The sequence below is a fragment of the Diadema setosum genome, chromosome 9, assembly GCF_964275005.1.
Source record: "Diadema setosum chromosome 9, eeDiaSeto1, whole genome shotgun sequence".
NCBI lineage: Eukaryota > Metazoa > Echinodermata > Echinoidea > Diadematoida > Diadematidae > Diadema > Diadema setosum.
In genome coordinates this window covers 23009680-23037653 of record NC_092693.1, presented here as the reverse complement: position 1 = coordinate 23037653, position 27974 = coordinate 23009680, and the positions used below count along the sequence as shown (strand labels likewise).

At 40.0% G+C, this 27974-nt stretch overlaps 1 protein-coding gene across 1 annotated transcript; it reads right to left on the bottom strand.

Moving 5' to 3' along the window:
- Nucleotides 1-65: 65 nt before the first annotated feature.
- On the bottom strand, nt 66-27974 carry LOC140232529 (DDB1- and CUL4-associated factor 11-like). The gene is made up of 15 exons (XM_072312625.1): nt 27761-27974; nt 24413-24450; nt 23245-23276; nt 22220-22315; nt 21880-21944; nt 19831-20034; nt 18908-18951; nt 15580-15706; nt 13832-13889; nt 12539-12724; nt 11294-11447; nt 9980-10092; nt 8807-8846; nt 7838-7944; nt 66-3522 (listed from the first exon to the last, which is right to left on the bottom strand). The coding sequence occupies exons 1-15, from the start codon at nt 27829-27831 to the stop codon at nt 3289-3291; spliced, it is 1569 nt and encodes a 522-aa protein (XP_072168726.1). The 5' UTR covers nt 27832-27974; the 3' UTR covers nt 66-3288.

Sequence of the window (27974 nt, the reverse complement as noted above, 5' to 3'; positions counted from 1 at the left end):
AGAAGGATGTGAAGAGTATTGCTCCAACACAAAATATATGAACAGCTACAGCACACAAAACACAATATTTTTCATTTTCATATATTTGGTAGTCTCAATATATATTCTACATTTTGTACATAATGTGTACAATCACGACATAGAAATCATACGCATACAACGTGTATGACACAGTCTTCATGGTCGTCAGCGATCCGTTTGCAAACCTCTTCAAACGTATGTCTTTACATGACTGACTCTTTCTCTGGATATAATGTGTACATAACACAATTATCAAACTCTTGTGGTACTAAAAATTACAACAAAAAGAAAACAAAAACTCTTTATTGCACCTACGTACATGGTTGCTGTGTAAAGCAGAAGTTTAGAATATGATGGATAAAGGCGACAGCATGCTGGTGAACAAATGGGTCAATTTGTAAAAAGAAAGAAAAAAAAAAAAACTCTCAGCATGAAACTGAAAGTGTGTACCAATACCCTGGAAATTAAATTTATGTAGGGGCCTACAGCTAGAATGCACACAAAAAGAGCCATAATGCACCTTTGCAACTTAGCAGTTGTGCTCCGCTAGTAAGCGTCGGTACAGATGTATGTGCATTCTAGCTATACGCGTACATTTTTACAAACGATATAGAGATTCCATGTTGATTGGTTAGTTGATTGCACGCATGCATTGCATATACAATGTATCACTATTCTCCAAGACGTATTTGGAAAAAGATATCGATACATGTAGTGCAATCCTTTGATTGAAAGAATTTGGTGATCAACTAGTCTATTTCAAGTCGTATTTTGTATACTCTTTAAAATTTGAATAAAGATCGCAGTGACAGAAAAATTCTAATATTTTGCAGAGGGCATGTCTCAAGTATATTCTACACATATAGCAAACATAATACTCAGGGTATTGGTAAGCTTTAATGGTCTCCAACGATAAATGCTTAAGGGGTAATGAAAGAAGGAAAAGCAAACTCTTTATCACTATATTCAGCCTCACTCAACAGGAGGGAAACTATACAAATATATTTATCGAAGGCACTGAGATAAGCTCCCCTTTCTTAAAATTCAAAAGGTGGACTCAACATCGGGAGGTGATTCTCACCTCTTGAGTCCTAATTGAGGATCAGAATCAGATTTGCACAACAAAAATGCAGTCCCCACTGCATGAATGTGTGACATTTGGGAGTATAACATTTTTCCAAACTAAAAAAAAAAGAATTTAAAAAAATTAAGAAATATTAAAGAGCAGATATTTCAAAGAATTCAAGGAATTCAAAGTTTGTCTGATGAAAATTGGTATTGAAACGGGTGACATATCCACACAAAAAAGAAGTAAAACAAAGTGGTCCTAGTAAAAGGTGGGTTCCATCTTTTATTACAATTTTATGAATACTGTTTTAAATCTTATACAATGTAATTTGAACTTGCTTCTGGATTCAATCAACTTCTTTGCTTTTCCTTATGTACAACATGCATCTTAGTGGACAAATAGCAAATTCCAAAATTTAGAAAGACTTTTATATTCTCTTCCTTAGTACATGATGTGATACTGAAGTTTTCTGGAAGCCTCCTGTAGAATCGGGGAAATCTGCTATTGGTGCTTTCAGAAAGTGACCTTAGACTAACATAGGCAACATAATTACCTGCCAATCATAACCTGTCAATCAGTGGTAAAACAGTCTTATGCACACACAGGATGAATGTCATTAACTGACCATTTGGATCTGTAACTAAGGGTGATTTTGGTACACTGGACACCTTGTATCTTGATCTGTAAGATACATATTTTCCTTCAATAACAGCCCAAGACGAACAAGACAAGAATCAGATCTTCTACACAGCAAGCATGATCAACTCAGCTGAATTCATGGACTGAAAGAGATTTTCCAAACTCTTAAAGAACAGAAATACATGTAGAATGACCACAGCTTCCCAGCACCTTCACTGACACTCGTTCATCTTCTGTTACACTAGCATTGTTCTGTTGTTCTATGTCTACAGTGATGACGTCATGGCACTGCACTTGACTAAATGATCATTTAAATCTTAATTAGAAGGCAATGCCATTGAACCCAGTAAGATATTCTGTGATCACTGCAGTGTACTCGATAGATAACCATATAATGACAACTGATACCTTCTTCTGAGACATCTTCACTGCAGTCATTCAAGCTATCTCAGTATTTACACTCATCAATCCAACCAATACACAGGTGTACTTGCTATGGTATCTCATAACAAATTTGAGTGGTCACTATAAAGTTAAAAGATTTCCTTGATAAGACAATATTAAGGTTAGAGATGATCAGGCATGACTTGATAATGCTGTGATAATTGTCCTCATTCAGATAGGTTCTTCTTCTCAGCAAAATACTCATTTTGAAATATGTTTGCATAGACCCGCATCAGAAAGACTTCACAATTACAGTGAACATTTTTTTTTTTTCCCCAACAGAAAAAAAAAAATTGTGCTTGTTACAAGGATTTGATGATAATACTTGAAGTAAAACATATGCATGCCATTTTGAATGAAACATGCCTGGAACTTGACCCATTGAAGAAGGATTGATTTTGCTGCAACACGCATTTCCCATAGACACCTGCCTGAGTATACGTGGGACTCATCCTTAACAGGTTAAAATAACAACAAAAAACAAACACACACACAAAAATCATATCTCGGTTGTGACTCTATATTTCATTATCACTTGTCTCTCCTTTCACTCATGACAGTAATGACCTTTCATGTCAATCAACCACACCCCATCATCTTCATAATCATCATCATCACCATCATTATGGTCTTTGAAAAAAAGTGCAGAACTCATGAAGCATTAACATGTTTCTACACTGCAGTGATGACTTATTTGTGGTGCCACAGTGATGAAATAACTTACAACTAAACTTTGAATTGAGCTTTAACTCAAGATGCATACAGTGTACATCAAGCTCACACAGGCATCCATGAACTTCTCATTTGATTCTGTGATGACGATAGATACAACAGGTCCCACAAGTCTCAATGTGTAATCAATGAGACTCTGGTTTAATCTTGTCTAGGGTGGAAGACTTTTGAGGACTTGACGAAAGCACATAACTGCAAATCTGTGTTTTTGGTTGCCAATCATTACAGCTTTTCTGCATAGAGTATACAATGTGAACGTAAGTGTTACGCAAGGTTCTGACATCACAGAAAAGACTGATCGCCGATGATTATCAAACACACAGCCACAACCGATGTGAATGCAGTTCACTTCAGACTAGGCATGATGCCCTCTCTTTTCCTCATCATGGGTAGCCATGTGCGGACCTGAGACGTCTCTGCGCTGCGATGCGACGGCTACGGCGCCGCCTCTGGGTACTCCGCACAAACTCAAAGACGTCCATGAGGTAATCGTCGTCATATTGGTCGTCGTCATCCTCCTCACTGCTGCTCTCCGGGAAGTAGTCCTCGTCTGAAGAGTCATCATCATCCAGGTCCCTGGGCCTTTTGTAGTAGTGCAGTATCTGGCTGCCATCCCACTGCGTGAGCAACGCAAGACATTATTCACACACTTGATTTCTTCTTTTGAGTCAAGGGAGACTGCAATAAACACTACTAGTATACAGTTCGACCTCGATTATCCGGCCATATCGGGACCGGCGCTCATCCGGATAAGCGAATTGGCCGGATATGGGAGACACACTGTTAATGTATATAGCTGCCGTCCAAGCTGCCGTCCCAGTGCACTGGCAGCTAGGCAGGTAGCGTACCCCCCGCAACGGTGGTGTAATCTATGCTAGCCTGCGCAAAATTGTAGTCCCTTCTTCACAAAAAAACAGTACAGCTTTATGTGAAAATCATATATGTTTTACCTCATTAGATATTGAGAAACCTATCATGCACATCTTATGAAATTAGTGAAACAGACCCATGAAAGTCACTGTTTTTTCTCAATTTTTGGATGACAAAAAAAAGTCCTTCACTGCGTGAACCCGTCCGGATAATAGAGATTTCCGGATAAAAGGAGGCCGGATAATCGAGGTCGAACTGTAGTTAGTTAGAAGCGGTTAAATTGCACAATTCAACTCACTACAAGTGAAAATTTGTGTTGACAAACTAGTACAGATGCACAAAATTAGGATGTACATTAACAGGTTATTTGTAAATGCATATAATCATGGGCAAAAAGATTAAGGGATTGTGTCTACCTTACTCTGTTTTTCACAGATCTCTAGACTGATAATTCACCCGACTACAAGTGAAAATTTGTGTTGAAAAACTAGTACAGGTGCACAGAATTTACATGTAGATGAAGAGATTATTTGTAAACGTGTAATTATAACCATGGGCAAAAAGATCAAGGGCATACCTGCCAACATTTCAAGATGAAATATCTTACTCGTGGATTGCAAAAATCTTATTTTATATGCAAACTGAAGTTAAAAATCTCACTTTCGGTCAAATCTTCAGAAAATACATATGAAAGGTATATCTAAATATTCTTTAAAAATCTGATTTCTCTGACAGAAAATCTGATTTTGCTATTTTTGACGTAAAAAATCTTACTGAATCTGATAAAATCTTACTAGTTGGCAAGTATGCAAGGGATTGTTTCTACCTTACCCTGTCTTTCACAGATCTTAAGACTGATAATTCACCCGACTACAAGTGAAAATTTGTGTTGAAAAACTAGTACAGGTGCACAGAATTTACATGTAGATGAATAGATTATTTGTAAACATGTAATTATAACCATGGGCAAAAAGATCAAGGGATTGTTTCTACCTTAAGCCCCCGTTCCACTATGCCGTTCTCAATACGATTTGACAATTTTCTCAGGTCGGGAAGGATCGGGTAAAACCTGAGCCGATCTGGACACAGTACGATGTTAGAACGCTCTAAGTACGCTGCAGTTACGACTACCAAGTGCTTGCTAAGCTCTTACTACGATGATCGGGAATTAGACATTGCAATCTCTGCCGCTGCCGGTACGCTTTAGAACGATGTAGCTACGCTGCTAGTGCGATGTTGCCGATGTTATCCGATCAATGCACGCTGTATCTACGCTCTGAACGATCTATACGATCTTATCACGCTGTTACCCCGTTCAGAGAGCTGAAAAGTGCCCGATGTGCCCCGATGTACCCCGATTCGACTGTGGGTCAGCAGTCAGTCAACTTATTAGCATGCAGAACCGAAGAAATATACTGTGGACCTCGAAGATTCATTCTTCTTTTTTTTACTTCTGATTTTCAAAGTTGTTGTTGCTTCGTTATTCTCATTACTCTGTCTTCATCAGCGAGCCCGTGCTTCTGTGCCTCCAGTGCTCTGGTTATGACCCACCATTTCCCTTTCCTCTCCCCTCCTCCTCCCCCCCCCCCCCCTTGTCCACCTCGGACTTACTTCCTTCTTCACTACTATATCTTTCTATCCTCTCATCAATTTTTTTCCTTACAAGAGAGCCGCCATGTGTTTGTTAATGTGCGTCCGTATGTGTGCATGTATGTGTGTATTACTCTGTCTGTCTTTTTTTTTTTTTTTGCTACCGCTTAGGGAAATTTGTTGTTGCTGTTTTTTGCAATTATATATTTTTCTCTATGAGGGGACTGCATTCTAATACTACAAGCTCTGCTTTCTAGCAGTCCCCTCCATTTCCAGCAATATTTTGTATGCATTTACCACAGTGACGTAATTGTTATTTGTATCTCTGTTGATAATTTGCCTGTATCTCTTTTACAATGTTATTCTGTTCATCGCATTGTGGTACTGATTTCATGACGTCTGCGTATATGAGCGTTTCTTTGTATTTTTTATTATTTGTTTGTTGGAAGTGAAATAAATCAACTTGAACTTGAACTTGAAGAGCCTCCTCAACTCACGGTTCTTTTGCAGCAATGCATTGTATAAACAAAGACGTGCTGATTTTTCAAAGGATTTTTCTTGATGTCCTTGCTTTTATAGTCCGTCTTCCTCCAGTTGTAGATGATTTCATATTCTTCAAAATTCCACTATGTCCTCTTCCTCCTCTTTCAGCATCACGTGCAGTCTCTCTTTCTTCGCCTTTTGGGTAGCTGCTTCGCTGCTTTCTTCTCTTCTTTTTCTTCTTCTCTTCTTCTTCTTCAAAAATTACAGCTAAAATTACTTCCCGTTCTTGTGCCGATGTTACTACGCTCAGAAAGACCTTGTTACGCTCATCCCGCTGCGTTTACGCCGTCATTACGCTCTCCCCGCTGCGTTTACACTGTCACTACGCTCTCCCCGCTTGCCGTACGATTAAAAATATGTCAATTTTGATCGGGGAGATCGGGAAGAAATTTTGAACCGGTTCAAAATTTCTTCCCGATCTGAAAAACTGCCTGCTCCAACCCCGACCTCCACACGCTGCTGCTATGATGCTTCCGATCCCCGTACGCTTTTGCCGCTCTCTCCCGATCTGCTAGATCGGGACAGATCGGGGTCCAAATCGTGATAGTGGAACGGGGGCTTTACCCTGTCTTTCAAAGATCTTAAGACTGATAATCTACCTTCATTCCCATTCAGCAGTGTATATTTTCTGTGGTATGTTGTACAGGGATGCATGCGAGATTTCAAAGGCACTCAAGAGAGCATATGAGCGGCTGAATGCATAATGACATACACTGAAAATCACCTACATACAATATGCATTCACTGCAAATTCAAATATTTAGCACAACGGACATCCCATCTTTTCCTGTAAGTGATGGATGAAACTGGAGAAACTGATCTTCCACTATACACACAACTAGTCTTATTATTATTATTATTATATATATTTTTTTTTTTGTATAGTGAGAACAACTCTAATTTCTGTAAATCCCCTCTCGTATGAGTCGCCTGCACTTATTTAATACTTATAAACTTATGGTTTAAATCTATTTGAAGATTTTTATGACTCCCACTTTCTGGCTCTAAATTTCTACTTTTTTTTTTGGCTTGAAGCCCGCAGGTGTACTCGTACGTCATACAGAAACCATGATTATATTTGTACATCATTTCTCTGTTGTTTTGTTGCAAACGACTTTGCTGTATCAACACCTCTGGATTTTTCACGAATCATTGATGTGATGCTCAGAGCTCTATGATATAAACACTGTATATATATCTTTTTTTCTTTCTTTCTTTCTCTCGAAATAATGATATTCATACAAACACTGTATATAGTATATATTTTTTTCTCTTGAAACAATGATACAGTTATAGCAATGTTCCCTATTCTGTAATTTACATCATTGTGTGTGCGTTTCATTTAAATACTGTATATCATTTTGGGTTGACCTCTGATATTAGCAAGTGTGTGCGTGGTTGGAGATGTATGTGTGTAAGTGTATGTGCACATGGGTGAGTTAATGTGCGGTACACGCACGCGTGTATTGTATAGTAATTTGAGTTTGCTTAACTAAAGAATTTGAGGTATTCATAAATATCATATGAGCTCCCTCGTGGAGACCTAATTAGCTCCTTTGTGGAGACAATAATTATGAGCTCCCCTGTGGAGACTTAATGAGCTCCTTTGTGGAGACAATATGAGCTCCCTCGTGGAGACGATATGAGCTCCCTCGTGGAGACAATATGAGCTCCCTCGTGAAGACGATATGAGCTCCCTTGTGGAGACTTGGTACATACATATATATTTAATAATCTTGTTTATATTTTTCTAAGATTTATAATGTCTGTTTTATGTTAAGTGCTGTCTGGGGCAAATTATTTGTATAGGGCCCCATTTTTCTCTCTCTTCTTTCTTTCTATAAAACAACAACAACAACAACTAGTCTGAAGCTCATCCACATTAACCCTTTGAGACTCAATCCCATCTTCCCATGACTGAATACATACCCCTGAGCTGATGAGCTTGTTTTCGAATGGATGCCAAGACACGTCCCTGACGCAATCATCGTGACCAGGGAGCCTTCTGACAATCTTCCCCGTCAGTATGTCATAGACTATAAACAAGCACAGGACATGCATCAAAGATTAAGACCATATACTAGTAACAGGAGTAGGCAGGCGACATCTGTTTTCTATAAAATCTATCCACTTTATTTCCTGTAATCATTTGATATATAAATGTTAATTTTAAATGAAATAAAGATTAGTTGTTATTGATATACGGTATTGTAGGTTTTGCATTTAAACTAAAGTAATTAGATTAATGAAATGTATTTTTTTTGGAGCAAATTGCCCACCCAGCAGGGCTCCATTAAAATCAAAACAGCAACAACAACAACATCAAAGATTCAGTATTTTCATACTGAAGGGACATGAAAACTCATCCCTGTTATCATCCCTTCAACCATATTACAAGCATAAATTGCATAATTCATTAGTAGTGTCACTACTGTTCATGACACGTGAATACGCTACTAACGCAGTCTGTGTTACAATTCTGTGGCATTAATAGTATGGGACATCTCAACTTTAAAAAACAAACATTGCTTCTTTGTAAAGGACTTAATTCAAATTGCTTGTGTGTGAAACTGAGGAAAAAACAACAACAGCATCTATCGGTAATCAGGAGATTGGTGGTCTGAATCCAGCTCAAGTACATGTATGTATGCCCATGGATTTTTATCATGGCTACTATTAACACACTGCATAGCTGGTACTTATTTATGTTAATGAAGGGCAATTTGACAATCAATTGCAATGAACATCTATTTGTCTAGTATGCATTAAAAATCGATCCCCACTTATTTCTAACACGAAACACTGAAAATGTTGAAAAAAAAAAGTTTGTAATTTGGAAGAAATCTTATCTCTATGCATAACACTAAAAGTGTATCACAGGACACAGTGTGGACTTACCTACGACAGCACCTGTAGCACAGGCAGCATATATGTACCTCTGCAAAAGATAACAAAGACTATATTAGGGATTAGGTCAGTTGACAAAGTGCAGTAATTGTGCCCAGTTCTGCACTCAATATGCTTCATTCCATTAAATGTACACCGTTTTTGCATGAATCATATGAAGTATTTATGCCCAAAATATTGTCATATGAGCATTCATGACCATTACCTTCTATACTATGTCAAGATGTATAATTTTGCGTCCATTCGAAGAACTCTGTATTGAAAACTCTGGAGATACCTCCCCTCCCCCCCCCCCCCAAAAAAAAAAATAAATAAATAAATAAAAATGGCTGTTTCTATTCATGGTGAATGACAAATTAATTTTAAATCTTTCATTTGTGTTAGAGCTTCAATGTTTTTCTATTTCAGTCTTTTGCCCCTTGGAGGGGGGGGGGGGGGGAGAGTTGTTGGACTGGGACGGTCCTGTATTTTGTTCTACAATGTATTTTTCTTAAAAGGTATTGCACAGTGCAGTAAAACGGATGATAATAATATATTTTTGGATGGTCTCTTCCTTCTTTCTTGGCATCTAAAGGGTGTGTACAGTTTTGGTCGGGGTGAGGATTTAGCTTTTAACGTTTTGCGAGATATTCAGAAACCACTCTATGAGATGTCAAAGAGCATGCAATTCTAAAGGGTATCAAAAATGTATTTGCTGAAAATTGGTTTTGAAATGTCTGAGATATCCAAAAACAAGGTGAAACAAAGAGATCCTAATAAAGGTGGGGCATGTCGCCTTTTATCATTATCACTTTTGGGGATATCTCACCCATTTGAAAACCAATTTTCGTCAAATAAACGTTGAATCCTTCTTAAAATCACATGCTCTTTCATATTTCATAAGCAGTTTCTCATTATCTCACTTAGGAATGTGCAAAACATGAATCCCCACCTCAACCACTACTGTACAGTCCCTTTAAGTGACATAAAAACATGTGTACCATGGTATCCACAGCTCCTTCAAATTGCATTGTCATGCTACACTCCAAGCCAGCTAGCAACAGATTATCATTTCTACATAACATAGTATTGAGGGTGGAATATTTTGTACTTTGATTATTCTAAATCAAGATTTCAGTAGGTCTTTACAAATGCAGGAGGAAGGGAAGCTGAACCAGTGCTCACCTGTCCGGTGGTAAACTGAGGAGAAAAGCGACACCTCAGCAGTGTGTGGAGCACGCCGTGACCCCGGTACGTCATCAGGGAGGTGTCTCCTTTTACGCCCTTCTTCCGCTTAGCTGAAGCAAAATCACAACACAGGTCAAACCTTATCACTCAAGACTGAATTGACTACAGTTATCAAGAACTGAACATGTGCTTGGCCAATACTCTCATGGTAATCAATCAACATCTACAACTTATCTGTATATAGAAACCCCATTCCAGAGTATTTGCAGACACACAAATAATGTCAAAAAAAAAAAAAATATAATATATATTATATATATATATATATATATATATATATATATAATATATATATATATATATATATATATATATATATATATATATATATATATATATGTATATATATATATATATAATAATCATATATATTCAGGTAAGATAATCCTCCATTATAACGAAGTCCTCTGCAGTTTGGGTTTTGTTTGTTTGTTTGTTTTTTGTTATATCAAAATTTTGTAAAAACTGATCAAATGAATTATATAATCATTCTTGGACCTGAATTTTTACTTTGTTATAATCAAAATTTCATTATAATTGTGCTTGTTTAAAGAGAATGCACCACATCTGAAGAAAAGTATATATCATATATCAATAGTGATGAATTTAAAATCAAAACAATGTAACAAGTTTAAAATCAATGAAGGTTTTAAATATTTAAGATGCACAATGGGCTACATTTGTTTTGCAAACATCTGCACAGTGACCTCCACAACAAGATCAACAAGTTTCATTTTGATGGAAATATGTTTATGTCTTTTTCTTCTTCTTCTTCTTTTTCCTCTTTTCCTTTCTAAGGGGTGCGTTCGAGCGCTCTCAAGCAAACCAAAGCGAACTGAACCAAAGCGTACAATACTGAACTGTGCCAGATTTGAAGCATTCAAGCGTTCTGTCGAGGAAGCGTAGCTCATGAGTTATTTTTAGAAGGGGTCACACATTTTGTAGTAAGAGGGTCATTCACCTGGTGCCCTTAAACTACTCACAGCTGTCCCGAACAAAGAGAATCAACTCTTTGCATTACGATGTATGTGCATGTTACACACACACTCTTCACACGCAAACTTTTGGTACACTTTTGGTACCCTTTTGGAGCACATTGCGAAGTGGTCCACTTTTGGCTCAGTTCAGCTCGGTGAGGTACACTTTAGGAGCGTTCAAGCGCTCCTCTGGTGAAGGTACGGTACGGTACGGTTCAGTTTGCTTCAGGAGAGCGCTTGGAAGTACCCCTAGACCAGGATATAGTGAACTCACTTCTTTTGGGAGCGCGATCGCACCTGTAGTCCCAGTGCTGCTGTGCTACCATCCGCCGACCGTCCTCAATGGCATCGTCACGTGAAAAGCACCTGATGTCCCACAATTTGATGGACTGATCCTTGGAGTTCGTGATCAGGTGTCGGCCATCCCCCTGGACAACAGATGGACACGTGACAGGGAGAAGAACAAGAGGGAAACATGTTAAAAAGTTTGGAGAAAGGGGGTGGTGGTGGTGGTGCAGGAAGCTGGGCCTCACGTAAAATCGGAGCATGTGACTTTTTGTTTTGTTTTGTTATGCATGGTCACATATGCATGTTGCTATTTGAGTACTTCACGGCACATTACTCACAAATGGTTGAGGAAAACACACATATACCATAAGTTCTCCTATATAGGGATTTTTCTATGCTGGAAAACAACAAGGGGGGCTCCTCATACAAAAGGACAGCAGGGTTACCATCTGTCCTACACTGAGCAGGGCACCAACTTGAAATTTAAAAGCTTGCAAGCAAAGTGGTGTCAAGACAGAAAACAAAACAAAACATAGCAAAAAGAACACATTCATGAACTGAACCAGTGAAATCTACCAACTGACAAATACAATAGAGTAAGGGATGCTGAGAAGACCAACACCACCACTACAGTGAAACTTGATACAAAAGAAATATATTGTGCATTTTGCACCATTCATTATGCCAATATTAACTGTATGTTATCAACTTTTTGGATCAGCAGAAGTCATGCACAGCTCTGCACATGATGGTTAGTGAGTGACATACAGAGAAAGAGAGATGGAGAGAGAGAGAGACAGGATGGTGGGGGGGGGGGGGGGGTGGGAACAGCGCAACTGCTAACCTCACTTTTCTTATTCTTTTCAAGTCCTTTCCGAACCACAGACTATGGAGAGTGTGTACAATGCTATGGGTGTTTTTTTTTTTGTGCCAATCAGCACTCGAAGCATACAAAAGGTTACTGTATATCACAATATATTCGCGTCATGAATTTTTCGCGAATTGGAGCCGACGGCCTTTTTTGCGGCATGAAATTTTTGCGAACTGCCACTGGAATTCAATGCATATAGTGTAGACAAGAACTTTCGCGCATGCATTTTAATTTCACGAATCTTGGCGCTCGCGAAATTCGCGAAATTAAAATGCACGCAAACATTCCTCGTTTTACAGGAAGCCAGATAATGGGACCTTACATTTGATTTGAATCCTGATATCGAACAGGAGAGATTACCTTGGTATCGATAAAGGTGATGCCATCCATGTGACCAGCCAGGATGCCCACGGGAGCTGTGTTGGTCTCACTCAGCATCCTACGGTCCCACACCTTGCACATCCCATCATCACCCCCGGAGAAGAGGATCTGCGAGCTGTTGTCTGCAAAGCACACGGCGTTCACATCGTCCTCGTGCGCCTCTACCTGTACAGGTTTTTTTTGGGAAACGACTCGTAATACTTTAACCCTTTGAGTGTTGCAGTGTCCATGCATTTGCCTGTAACTTGCCATGCTCTATCATCAGCACTCATTTAGTTCCATCAAACTTGACCTCATTAGTAAGTTAGTCAGCCCACTCAGACACACCCCTTGGTAGTGTTGTGGCTCAATTCAACGGGAAGGCTATCGTGACACACACACAGGATTAATGGGGAAAAGGTCATCTTTATATTTTGGCAATTAGTTTCCAGACATCAGTGCTAACCACAGAAGAAACACTCCAACGTACAGTTTGTGCTAAAGGGTGACAAAATTAAAGCACAGTAAGGGTTAAACAAAAGGACTCATCTTTATTGCAACTTTACATATATGATCTCCCTGATGAAAATACATAAGTTTCTTGTGAGTTTAAGGTCAGGAAATTGCAAAAGTCTACCCTCATTTCACATTATCATATTAAAGGTGCATGGTCCCGGTGATTTAATCAAATACGTACGCGGGCGCACGGCGCAAGTTTCCTATAGAGACCTACGCTATCGACTTCTCTTTAGCGCTTACGCTGTGGCCCACTTCCCCGAGTCCGAAGAAGTCTGATTCACTGCAGTCAGTGGTCCGAGCACAGTTCGGCTCATGATTTGGCTGAGGGAGATGACAGCTTTAGCAAACTTCTTTTGTGATGTCATAATAACAAGCACATATGCACGCACCCTGGCATTACTACAGACTGCGCGATGCGCAGAGAAGATAACGAAGGCAACGTTACTTAGCAACACCTACGCGCTTTACTCTTGATGACAGCTCAACTTCGGTAATCTTCGTATCAATGCTAATGGTGATCGGCAGTATTATCAACAGCGCCCTCTACACTACCGGGACTATGCACCTTTAAACAGCCTTGCACATACTGGTACACTCATCCGGATTACATGGAAGATTATCTCCTAATCTTACAATATGATAGTTTCCTTTAAAGCAGAATGAAACTCATGACACAGAAGAGACTGCGCGGATGGATCATCTTGTGATCTACATAACTATCCAAAAGTCAAAAACAGCATCACTTTTACACAGATCAGCCATCTGCCTGCTTACCCTCAAGGTTCGCCCATTCTTTTCTCGATCATAGATATACAGACATCCACCATTTGCTCTGTAGTATGTTTAAGCAATACAGCGTTCGGGAGGAAGATGAGAAGGAATGGTGAGAGATTGAGCATGTTTGAACACAGAAGGATATCATATATTGCAGTATTAATAAATAAAGACAGAATAAACTGACCAGAAAGAATATAAATTATTAGTGGAAAAGTGAGCAAAGAAAATGGGATTCCATCGGGAGTCGAACCCGAGACATCCGGATTGCTAGACCGGTGCTCTACCGACTGAGCTATAGAAAGCCCTAGTACAGTGTTCGTCCCAGAAACCCTAAATTCTCAATGCTCAGGTGGTCAGAAGCTATAGCAGTGTGTTAGTGTGTGACACACACGCACACACTTAAACCTGGCATAAACCCGAAGGATAATTCAACTTGGGGATAAATGCAAGGGATCACCAAAGTGATGAACCATTTTCTTTGCTCACTTTTCCACTAGTATTAATAAATGACAACTCACTACAGAAAATTACGCAAGTGCTGTAAAAATGGAACTCTTCACGTAACACAAAACAAGCACAAAAAAGCATGCACTCTTGTGGAGTGTCATATGTAACAGTACTTCATATATCTGATCTCAAGGTAGATGCAGGGTTGTATGCGTAGATCAATTATGGTACAGTGTATTTGTAGTTTTCTTCATTTTTGCTAGTCCTGTAGTGTGATTAGATTTGCTGTCGTAACGAGGACCAGTTACCTTTCAATGCAGTAATTACTGCTGAAGTCTTTATCCATCGTAGCAGCAGTAAACTCTTGGAAGCATTTGCTCAATTGTCCTGGCCATCCGCAAAATTCATCTTAACCGGCCCAGCACTAAAACTTACTTGCACAGAAATTCATGCTTTTACAGAAGTTCGCTTGATGCATTTATTTAATTTGAGAGCCATTACAAGAACAAACATACGTATCATCGGTGGACTGCTATATTAAGGCCCCATTTTATGAAGAATTGTAATTGACTATATAGCTGATTTCTATCATGAGTCTATGGCAGCCTGTGTGGTAAGGGAATTCACAATCGATTATATCTTTTGATAAAACGGGGCCCAGAAAGACTTCTATGGGGTCAAAGGGGTACATTTTTTGACCCCTGATGGGTATGGGATCAAATAACTGAAGGGCACATGGGAGACAACACCCTAAAACACTTTTGGTGATCAAAAGTTCATATTGCTCTGCATACTATGAAGGCTATCAACTGCATTCATCAAGCACAATTAATACTTACGTTATATTGTAACATACGGAAACTGACATGATGAAAAGAAATTCAACATCAACCTTGCATTAAGAAACACAAAACACACCAAACACAAGGTTAGATTTGTGGCTCGCAGCAGAAGATAAAAATATTGATGCATTCATTACGGAATCTTCAAGCTCATGGGGGGGGGGGGGGGGGCTGGGCAGCCCTACATTACTGTAAAACCAGAAATATTCCCAGCATACAAATTTTGTGAGTTGGAGCTGGCAGCCTTTTTCACAGCATGAAATATTCCTCAATCACCACTGGCATTCAATGCTTTGTGTAAAGAAACATTCCAGCAGGCATATTACTTTGCTCCTCACAAAATTCATGAAGATGTCTGACGCGAGAAAATTTATGATTTTACAGTCACCTGTCCTTTCTTTCTCTGTTAATGTTCTTTATTGTTTATTTATTTTATTTTCATGAATGACGACTCACCCAGCTAAAATCTCCTTGTTGTCGTTGGAAAACTGTATGGAGAAGGCACACATGTGGCCCCCTGCAAATGGCTGCAGGTCCAGGGCAGCGTGAGTCTCATAGTCCCCATAGATGTTGCAAAGATGAACTGGAGAGAAGATTACCACAAAGTAAACACATTAATTCACTCATCCGCTTACAAACAACCATGTCATAAAAATTGTGCAAGTATATTGTGCAAATCAAGCCACATATAGATAGGAGACTAAACAGCCGTTGAATAGAAAGAGCCAAAAACTGTTTGAAGGATTTAAATTTTACACTACAACATCTGAGAAAGTCTACATGGATATAACTGGAGCTCTGACTCACATGACCTACCGTATTCGCCGGCGCAAAGGCTGCAGCGCCGTATAAGCCGCATCCCCGATTTGCGTAAAAAGAAATTACACCTTAATTAGACATTGATTTTACGTATGTTGATAACCTTTCTCTCATTGATTTTACAGGTTTAAAATATATCAGTCCATTGAGTTTCGAAGCTCCGAGGCGGGAAATGGAAGGAAGACCAAACAGAATAAAAGCACGCAAATGTTCCTGCGGAAATTCCACATCGTGTGGACGTGTGAATGTACAATGCCGATGTCCGGAGCATCAGCGAATGTTGTGATTCGAGTGTGATTGAATCTGAGAGATGATAAGGATGTTAATGTGACGCATGATGCGTCACATTAACATCCTTAATGAACGTTTGAGAATGCCGATGTCACGAGCGTTTGGGTATCCCGGAAATGGAACTGAGAGAAGTGGAAACAAGAAACGAGAAATGAGAGAAATGTTACAATGTGAAACGAACGTGAATGAGTTCCATTGAAATTGATAATTTTCTGAAGCGTCGAGCAGGTGTTCTGATTTAGCACTGTAAGTGAAAACAATACTGAAAACAATACTTTCGTTATCGACCCTGAAATGAAACTGCAAAATTAGACCTGATGGTGTGAACTGAATTTGTATATTGATGAAGAAGCGTCATGTTAAATTTTGGGGAGAAAGAGTTGAATATTGAATACCGGTACGTCTCCAAAACCTGTGAAGGAAAGAAAAGTAATTAAAAAAAGGATTTAAAACAATTTTTTTTTTTTGTTATTTGACTGAAAATAAAAACGAAATGTAAAGTGTAATGCTTTCTTCTGACTCATAAACTTATTCTTTCTTGAATATGTGTGGCCTTAAAAAAGGCCGTTGGGGTGTGACGGGCTTTTGAAAGCCCTCAAACTCTTCGTCGCTGCTTTCTTTGAAGACACGCCGTAGCTCTTCGTCATCGTGGTAGGCCAAGTCGTCGTCGCTGTCCCCGCTGTCGTCTGACTCCCCCATCTCATCCTCCCAGAGAAGGTCGTCCTGAGAGCCGTCGAGGTCATTGCTGATGCTGCATTTCATGAATGCTCGCTGGATGATTGACGGAGGCAACTCATCCCAGACCTTCTTGATCCAGCCGCAGATTGTGGTGAGATCGGCCTTCTTCATTCTGCCGCCCTTGGTGAAGGACTTCTCCCCTTCGATCATCCAGTCTGACCAGCATTTCCGTAGGCCATCTTTGAACGGCTTGTTCACGCCGACGTCGAGTGGTTGTAGGACGAACGTCATGCCTCCGGGGATCATCACGAGGTCTGTGTTGCTGTCCTTCAGCAGTTCCTTCGTTGGGGCCGAGTGATGACACTGAAAAGCGTCCAAGACCAGCATGCTGCGTCTTCGAGATAGCCTGCCGACTCGCCGATTCCAGACGACCCACAACCAGTCTTCAACGAGCGCCTGATCCATCCACCCTTTCTCCTGAGCCCTGACGATGACGCCTGGAGGGAACTGCAGCTTGGGGATGATCTTTCTCTTGAAGATGATGTAGGGCGGCAACTTGCCCCCATCAGCGGTGCAGGAAAGCATCACCGTGAAGCGATCTTTCTCATGCCCCGTGGTTGTCACGCTGACGGACTTCGCTCCCTTCGCCGAGATGGTTGTGTTGCTGGGTACATCAAACGTCAACGGCGTCTGATCGGCGTTGCCAATCCGGCTGAGAGGGTAGTTGTGCTGACGGCGCTTCTGAATGACGTATCGCTGGAACTTGGTGGTCTTCTCTTCAAGATCTTCGGGGAAACATTGGGTGATGTGGGTGCGCCTCCGAAAGGACAGGTCATGGCGCCTCATGAAGCGGTAGGCCCAGGAGGTACCCGCTTTGAAGTCTTCGATGCCGCTCTGATCTGCGATGGACTGTGCCTTCAAGCGGAGTGCTTGGGTGGCAACGGCGTTCCCAGCAGCCCTCTGCTCGACGACCCAAGCGAGAAGCTGCTGCTCCAGCTCTGGCCAGCGTGCCTTGCCGGATCTCATGGCCTTCTTCTTGCTTGGCATCTTCTGCAGGGTAGTCTGGCTCAACCACCAGCGTCGGATGTTCTTCTCATCCACATCATACTTCCTACCCGCTGCCCTGTTGCCAAACTCCTCTGCATACGAGCAGACAGCGAGTTTGAATGAAGCTGTGTACGATGTACGACGCATCTTGGCTTGACTTCTTTCTTCTTCTGGGCTTGACTTCTTTTTTCTTCTGGGCTTGACTTCTTTCTTCTTCTGGGCTGGACTTCTTTCTTCTTCTTGGCTGGACTTCTTTCTTCTTGGCTGGACTTCTTTCTTCTTGGCTGGACTTGGTAACAACCTTTCTTCTTCAATTGGCACAAGAAGATCGTTGTCGGAGATTCAAGAGATTCGAGAGAAATTTTGGTTTTACCGCCGGATAGGCCGCACCCCGAATTTTCATTTTTATTTTTCTGAAAAATACTGCGGCCTATACGCCGGCGAATACGGTATGCCACAAGAAGTAGTTTATGTTTAGCTTTGAAAGCACAAGTTCTCATTCATTTCAACACATCCTAACTTGGTGCATCCAACACGTACTATCCTTTCCTGCACATTAGTGCAATAACCTTTTTTTTTTTTTTTCAAAAAAAAAAAAAAGAATTGATGCATCCATCTCTTGATGCAGATGATGTCTTTGAAAGAGATCCCTTCCCAAAAACAGACACAAAAGTAAATCATTTCTTCTCTCTTTCAAATGAGTCAGATTTTGATTGGTATTAATGGATTTCAACAGGGCACTCTTTCTTCTAACTCACTTTTTACTTTTTCACCTGACAGTGCTAAAGAAAGCTTAATGATAACTCTGAAAAGAGTACATAAATTATTTTAAATTAATCAATAGTAGGGTATCACAGAAGGAAACACATCAACATAACTATTCCTTGTCAGCTGAGATTTATGCAGAAAATGTCCAGGATTAGGATTACTCTTTTTACACAATACTCACTGTAGTCAGACCAACTGGAATATATCAGGTAGTTACCATCAGGGCTGTGAAAGAGATAGAATTCTCAGATTCATTTTAATGTTACAATGATGGATGAACACTTAGCACAGGTAATATACACTGCTTTATACCAACATCATTTGAAAAAAGAGAATCCAACAAACAATCAAAATACGTGTAGAGTATTATGAACTTTGTTACATATTCACATCACATAAATGGCAATAAGCCACATGGACAGTCCCTGTATGCTGTACATGAGCATTGCACAATCAAACAGCTTTGGAACCATACCATAAGAATGAGCAGATGTGTCTTTTTGGTGTCGTATTTTATCCCATTTTATACTAAGCAAAAAGCGGGTTCTGAAGCCTCTTTGAGAAGCCTCCAGCTGCCTTTCAGCTCAGTATAAATAGACAGAATTCAGAAAAGGAGATCCCATCAGATCGGGTCCTGAAACCATCTGTACAGCCTTGACTTGCCTCGGCTGCAGTATAAACACTTCAGTTTTTGAGAAGCGGCTTTTTCTTTTTTGCCGATTCAGAAGTTAATTACAGAAGGTCATTGCCAGCTAACAGTAAACAAACCAGCCATTGCGACTGATTAATGCTGATAAACGGTGCACAAATTAACACACTTTCGCTATCAATCACATCATGGTTATGTAAGAAATTCAAAAGCCTGTGCCGTCTATCGGAGGGGAACTCGGTTACCATGAAAACGGGCCAGTCAGGGCCCCCTTTGGGCAGGCGGCCTGAGCAGTATAAACAGACAAGAGACTGCTTTTTCTAGCAGGCATTCAAACCTCCTCAAGGTGGCTCCAAATTTTGCCCACAGTATAAATGAGGTATAAATTGCCTACAAGTACAGATACCATTAAGTATGCACAACAAACACATTGCCTCATAACCACTGCAGCTCACCTGAACGCTGTGTCCACTATGCTCCAGCCAACATCCTTGGCCTGGATTTCCTTGAATTTCTTGAAGCGGCTGTTCTTGACATCGTATATCCTGATGCTCTGATCCTGGCCCGCTGACAGGAAAATGGAGCCATCCTTGGAGAAGGTGCCACAGAAGACCTTGGAGGGATACCTGGACACGATTCGGCGACGGTTTGGCAGGAACCTTCGTAATGAGCCATAAAAAGGATAAAAAGGCACAGCTCCTTCAGTTTCATCTTCATTTGCTTTATTTCTCCACTTGTACAAATGAGATCATTATGACCAAATTAACAATTTTTACATCAAAATATAAACAACAGTACCAAAAAGAAACAGATATACATGTAATCACATGTATAATATATGTACATACTTTTCATCATATCTTAAGGTATACAGGCAGAGGATGCCGTTACCAATTAAAGTAAATAGGTCAACATAGTTGATTTGTTGTTTGTTTGTTTTTTTCATTTTCTGACAGAGCATTTGTCCTATATATATTTCTAAAGTTTGGGGTCATATTAAAAACAAATAGAAAATTTCTTCTATTTTTGTGCAGTTTTTCTAGAACATTTTTTTTTTTGGGTATGATGTAGGCTATCCTTGATATTTTACAAACTCAGAGCATGAGAAACCCATCAAACACTCTTCCCTTTCAACTCGAATAACTTTCGATGGTGCTATTATATCGAAAATTAGTATCAGCCATGAATATAATGAATATAATGAGTAGCAAACTTTTAGTTTAGTTCCATAATCCCTTCACAGTGGTTGCTTTGAAGTTCTCATATCCTGTTCTTTGTTATATTCATTGCACAGAGCACTGCTGGGTGAGATTCAGCACTTAGACTGCAGACCCTACTCGCCAAAACCTCTTTTCTCAGTACACAATACTCCAGAGCGTGTACTTTCTCTCCATTTATTAGATGGATTAGGAATGTCCATTCAATTAGAATATGCCTGTAACTAAACATCCATGCGTGGTGGCATTTTTTTTTTTTTTTTTTTTTTTTTTTTTTTTTTTTGGGGGGGGGGTGGTTTTGTGATGCAGGGTCACATGCGGTTCCATCTAATCTTCACTGCAGGGTTTCACAAAATGTGACAATATCGAAGCGTAACAGTTAACATTTTGGATGCCGCAATGTAGACCCTATGAGTGGAACAATATTCTGATACCACAATCCATGAGTCTATCTGACTATCGGGCGGAAGCTTGGTCGTCTAGTGGATAAGACGCATGTCCGGAGATCAGGGCGTCATAGGTTCGAATCCTGCCCGAGCATGTATGCCCATGATTTCTTTCGCCATGGCTATTTTTAAAACATTGATCAATTCAGTGCTTATCAACACGTCGATGTACTATAGGGCAATTTGTTAATCAGCTGCAATTCACGAGCCCTTGTTGAAAACATTCTGGTTTTCAAAGCCATGCAACTTTTCATACAATTGTAGAAGCATTGTTGCTAGAAAGGCAGTATCAGCAAAATTAGAGAGTAAATTGCACGCTCTGCTGTAATGCAAATTTTATGATAAGCTTATGGCTATATTTCTTGCAAATGGCCAGTATTCAAAACAAATAAATTTGTGCATGGTTGTGCGTTTGAGCAAGCTATGCGAAGCTGGCAAGCAGTCGACTGAGTCATAGAGTGCTATGGTTATTGTCTTTGACAAGTACTGTAAAAGTGGATATTTTTGCACGAGCAATTTTTTGTGCCCGGACGGGTAAGGTGAATTTCGCATGTTTTTAATTCCGCGGAATCAGGACACTAACTACAGGAACATATGTCATGCAAAAATATTTGCACGCTTTTATTTTTGTACTAGCTTCTGGTTGCACGAAATGCGCAAATATTTGCACATCATGAAAATTTCCACTTTTGCAGTACATGTCAGCAGTGATACCAGGTGAGAAACACAGTCTGAGCAAAATAGAAAATTGGTCATTTTTGCTGCATCTCTGGTTCTCATATGCCGACTCAGAGCAAGAAGCAAGGATAGGGTCTAAGGACAAGCCAGTGTGGAAACTTACAGAGCTCCAAGGCCATGTCTGTCACTCGCCGAGAATCCATGTGATGGACAATCACCAATTTGTCTCTGTTGGGAGATTGATATAAAAAAAAAAAACAATAAAAAAGAAAGAAACAAGAAGACACTAAAAAATTCTGCATTTTAAAATATATCTTTTGATTTTTACAAGTTTTTATGAAAATAAGTATGGTGACCTTAAGTCTGAATAACAAGTTATCATGACAGTGATTTTCAGTTTCTCAACTGATTTAATATGCAAATAGAAAAACACCACAAACAAACAAATAATCACAAACTCAAAATCAAGGCATCCATAAAGTGTTACGTATAGTATTGCTTACTTTTTGCAGCATCCGCATGACCTTTGCCCTTGGTGGTTTTGTAGCACTGTGAGCAGCACCAGCTTGACATAGCATTTCTTGCTTTAAGTCACTGGCCTGTGGATAATCACCAAAGAACAGTCAATTATGCTAGTGAATTTCAACAGCAAAGTGCATTTACACACAATTCTGTCTTTTGGGGGGTCATACACATGCATACATTCAATCACTTACACTTTATTCTCCATTCTGACTTTTCAATTTTTACTCTAGATGACTTGAATAGCCACTATCTGAAGCCTACCAATGATGAGCCTACGGTAAAACAGGAAATATTTGTGGGATAAAAATCTCATGAATTGGAGCTGTTAGTATGAAACTTTCACAAATCTCCACTGGCATTCGATGCATTGTGTAGATAAACACTTTCGAAGTGCACTTTCTTCCGCTAATCTTGGCTCCTTGCAAAATTTGCAAGAAGTTGAATGCAGACAAACATTTCTGGTCTCACATTACTTTATAGTATGTTTGGATACTTAAAAGTGAAAAAGAAAGTATTCTATTGTTGACTTTGACATGCTCTTCATTTATCAGTAGATACGTCAAAACTGAAAGTGCTTGAACGAGAATGGTGTGCTGTGATCTGTGCATTGTAAACAATGTATAAACTATTGCCTGGAGATTGCTATTGTACTATACAGAGTTGTAGCTGTAGCACGATGCTAATAATGTGCAGCACCATTTCACTCACCATGATGATTTGTATGGTATCTGCATTGACGGCCACTTTTCACACAGATCTATTCCATGAAGGTGCATATATACATGCGGTAGTATACACATGAAAATAAAAATCCTTACGTATAACATAGATTCAACAGTGGATCATTCTGCCAATTCTCCCCCCCCCCCCCCATACTCCTATCTCTCTCTCTGTTTTTTTAATGATTATTTATATTTTGTCAGAACCCTTAAAGAAGTACCTACAGGATATGTACTGGAACCACCACAAATTTGGTTCAGGTATAAGAGTAAAGTATACTTACATCAAGTTTGCTTGTGTCTGGTGCAGCATCATCTGTTTTAGGGGGGGGGGGGGAAAAAAGAAGAACAGCCCCAATATATTTCGTCTGGAAAGAATTATCTGCCAGGGGGGCATTTCATGAAGCGTTTTGGTTGGATATTTTTCTAACAAACTGTTACAAGCTACTAAAATTCTTGCATCTGATTGGCCGAGGGCAAATTTGTCAGACTTTGTCGCACAAAATGCTTCATGAAATGCCCCCCTCCCCCAGCATGATTATAACTAGATAATGGGGAAATTAACTAGCTTATAAGTGCATCTTAATATTGCATAAATGTGATCTGTCGAGTATGTGACCGTTGGACTACCTGTAGCCACAATTTCACAAATCCACATAAGATATGAAATTTAGAATTATCAATTTTTGAAATGCACTCTGTACATAAAGAAAACTAACCAGCACAAAAACTCACAACCAATCACTAATGGTAGTTTGTCAATATTCTACAGTGTTTTTCAATGAGTTAATAAAAAACAAGCAAAGTTCATTGAAACTGGAAATGTACAGGAAAATAGTGTAGCAATCAATCATGCACTTTTAGTCTCAGTACCGGTAATTACAGTGCAGTGCAGTGCAGTGCAGTAGCTAGCACGCGCTAGCTACTGCACCAGAATAATTTCCTCTTTTGGGCACCCGGGGTACAACCTTTTTGAAAAAATAAATAATTCAACAAAATGGCTGATTTTTGTTTGGTACCCCGAGATACCATTTATGTCATCAAATGAAGAAAATATAAAGAAAATTCCACAAAAATTCATTTTTTCATGAAAAGTACAGATTCCATCAACTTGATACTGACATATGTTAAGGGTACCAATTATTCCCCTGCTTTCTGAAAGCGTTTAGTCAAGTGCTCTTTTACAATGCTAGAAAAGTGAATTTTCCTTATATTTTCTTTGTATGGTTGTCCACTCATACGTCATAACCTCTAGTAGTCTCCTCTTCCAGTGGTTCCAACACCAAAACTTTAAAAATTCATAACTTTTGCATCGATTGTCCGATTTTCCTCAAACTTTCACTGATGTGTTCTACCACTGTTGTTGCTTTCACTAAATCCACATTGCTCTTTGGGTTTGCGTTCCCTTTAAAGACTTGGGAAAACTGACAGATTAAATGCAAATGGACTCACTTTCTGGATGGCACTCAATGTAGTCCTCATCATCCTCACTGAAAAACAAACAAACAAACAAACATTACTGATAAATGTTGAGACAGAAGACCCCTTCAAAGAGCAAAGTGAGCTAGAACATGAAAAATAACCTGCACATGCAATAATTATGTTCCAGCAATATTTGCCCACAGTAGTGCATGTACGGAATGTTCCAAAAAAGATGCATGTCAAAAATGACTACCGGTACCATACACACAGTCTCATCTCAATTATTTGGCCCTCTCTTATCCAGATGCCTCCACACATTGAAGACAAATACACAGTAAAAAAAAAAAAAGTGAGTTCAGATTCAATTAAAACTCCCACAAATGTCATGCAATTTAACCTATGATATTTCCTACCAAAACATGCTATGACTTTAACTGCGACGTATAAGTAGGATAGAATAAATGACACTATTTGTTGCAGCGTACACTAAATATACATTGTAGCTACCACTGGGTCGGCAACCTACTTGTAACGTACTCGTACATTAGAATTGTTCTCCATATCTGGCCAAATCACTTAAATCTGGACAGGCATCGGTTCTGCCACGGCCAAATGACAGAGGTCAGCCTGTAATGTCTACTTGGTATTACTGGAAGTAGTGCGGTCATGGGGTTGGTAACAATTCTGAAGTCATTCTAGCTCAGCTCACAACTCCTTTCTTTCAACTCGTTGAGGATGGACTGATTTTGCTACAACACGCAAAATTCCCTTAGATCAATCCCTGCCCGAGTATGTGCGGGACTCGTCCTCATGGTTTTCTGAGGGGGTATGGCCATGCCATGGGTCTATCAGGGGTGTACAATTGTACTTGCCTTTTTATTAAAAAACAAAACAAAAAACAAAAACAAAACATTGGGGGCTTATTAAAAACTTGCATACATAAACTCCACATATAGTCTCCATTAACACGCAAGGAAAGTTCGTCAACTTTTTATGTGCCATACTCGCGATACTCGTACACCTGACGCAGTCAATGGCACATCAAGTTCGCCTTTTTGCTAATATGCACAAACCTGCCCTAAACGGACCAATAAATTGCCAAATGCCACAATGCACTGAAAGCTTTACTCACAATTCACTTCCTCTCCCAGCCACAAGTATCTTGCATTGTGTGGTAATTTAATACTTGATGTTCCCCATTAGACTTTAAATTTTTGAGTAAATAAACTTGTCACTGTTTTGTGATTGAATGCAAAAGTTATGCTGACACAATAAATGCGGCTAGTACATAGCAGTGGTCATTTGAAAGCAAATAATCATAGACTTTTCATAAAATGTAAGTAAAAACACCCAAAGCAAAGTCTAGAATCTTAATTTTTCTTTGCAACACTGCTAACTGAATGTCCAGCATAAAAATCTATAAACAATATTCATGGAGGTGACAAACAGAATGATTTTCCAAAGCATGTCTGCGTTAACCGCAGGGCACTGTACGTGCTAGCGAGCTTTCAAAATGCGACAGTACGCCAAAGAGTATGGCCACTCAACTGTGCAATCCATCTGCATATGCGAAACCGCAAAAGCTATTGTCCCCTGCAAAAAGACAACTGTTCTCAGGGAAAATAGCATTCATTCTGTAAAGAAGATATAGAGCTGGAATTCGTCAGATGTAAACTCCGATATAAAATGAAGGTGTCTGGAAAGTTGAAATTCCCAGAGTCACTCAAATTTGTGAACGACATGGACTCTGAAAACACAAGTGTCTACTTGACCGAAAGATCGGTCTGTATCTGGTAAATCGGGATATGTTCGGCAGAGACAGCATCTGGCTTCAAGGAATCCCTTCCTAACAGTTAGAGAGCTGATAAAGTAAAAAATAAATAAATGAATAAACAAAAATAAGACTCCTCCGGACAAACAGATTTTTCTGTCTAACAGTTAGACTCTATTTTATGTGTCTACCATGCTCAGTGAGTGTGCTTTTTCATTTTGTTTCATTTTGTTTAACATGCTGCATGTATACTTTACCTGTTTCTGCCGAAAGTATTATATAGGGGCCAGTAACAGTTTGACTCGAGTATGTTGCGAGTGTTGAACTGAAGGCATTCATCATGTCAACATGCACGCAAAAGTGCAGTGGGCTATATGTATGCTTTACATCATACATGGACAGGGAAGGACATGAACAAGTATAGACTAACGTTAGGCCTAAAACATGTTTTGCCTGGTCAGTCATTAGGCCCTACAGTACACATTATTAATTTATAGATCTATAATGACATTAATGTTATAGTAATACTATAGTAGACGTCTATAATTATTAATACTCAGTTTATTTATAGAGTGTCTACATGCACAGATATCAATGACCAGATGACCCTGAGTTAATCAAATGTTAGCTGAAACTGGAATTATAATCGCCGACATTCCTCATCATTGACATTTTGTAGGCCTACATGCCGAAATCAAATTTAGACCAACGTTAAATAATTTATTCTTCATTCTCATATTAGCCTACTGGTAGTCCGAGTCGCTCGGCTGGTTGATGTCGTACAGCACCAGGAACTCTTCGTCGTCCAAAATATCTAAAACATATGCGCTGATAAGTATTTCTGAGATGTCGAGATTCGCCATGTTGATTAATTTAGTGATTGTAAAATTGGCGCGACAGGAAAGGTGTGATCATAGGATGGCAACGCAATCCACCAGAGCCGCTAGCCGCAGGCCGACTGACAACTGCACCAGCGACTCTAGCCCCGGAGACCGCGCCGCTGCACGTTGGGGCTGGTCGCAGTTACAGCGACTCCAACAGGCAGGATCGTCGAGCGCGAGCGAGACACGTACACCGGGGTACCGGCTGCGAGGACCGTCGTCACGGTCGGTCAAGTCGGTTGAACTCCGTCCACTTTGCTCACTAGGCCGTTCCGCGTTGAAACAGCTCGTAGCGAGCGTCTCATGATCGAGACCGCAGCACATACTACGTCACAAAGAGATACACCTGTACATGTAAATTCGATTCATGTTCATGCCCTAAAAGTAAAACATACGCTACGGAAATTGGATGAAACATTATAGAGCATTTCTAGTCTAAATGTAAATCGTATAAAAATGTAATTTCGTTGCGTCTTCATGTTCATATGCCGCAATCACAGCCACAAGCACTTACTACAGTATACACGATCTATCTATTGTCATCAAACGTAAACCGTACGTCGTCGTGCGATGCTCAATCAAACAAACACACCACGGATCCGCGGACGGACGCGGCCCCGCGCCCCTGGTCGGTCGGTCCGTCCAGGGAGGTGAGACTCACCTCCCTGGTCGGTCGGCCGGGTCGCGCGGCCGGGTCTGGGCTAGGTTTGATTGTCGATACCGTACCTTCTCAAGAGGAAAGCGAGCATTGCTGCGTAATCCACTGGGACCACACTGTCAAATTCTTCAGTCGTCATCGAGTTCTCTCTGATATTATACAAACACACGCTTAAAGATCCAGCCGTCTGTGCGGTTGGGCGAAAGTAGAATTCTCTCCCAATCTTTACGTGAATGACATGTGCAATGTTATGAAAACAGCAGAGCGTCTAGGCGAAAGCAA

Bases quoted from the DNA above. Each gene is read 5' to 3' on its own strand.
- LOC140232529 (XM_072312625.1), bottom strand. From the start codon at position 27,831: ATGACGACTGAAGAATTTGACAGTGTGGTCCCAGTGGATTACGCAGCA. The intron at 21,945-22,219 runs GTAAGCAATACT...ATCTCCCAACAG, and splicing joins TCATGCGGATGCTGCAAAAA to AGACAAATTGGTGATTGTCC. The intron at 13,890-15,579 runs GTGAGTCGTCAT...AACATACTACAG, and splicing joins AACAAGGAGATTTTAGCTGG to AGCAAATGGTGGATGTCTGT.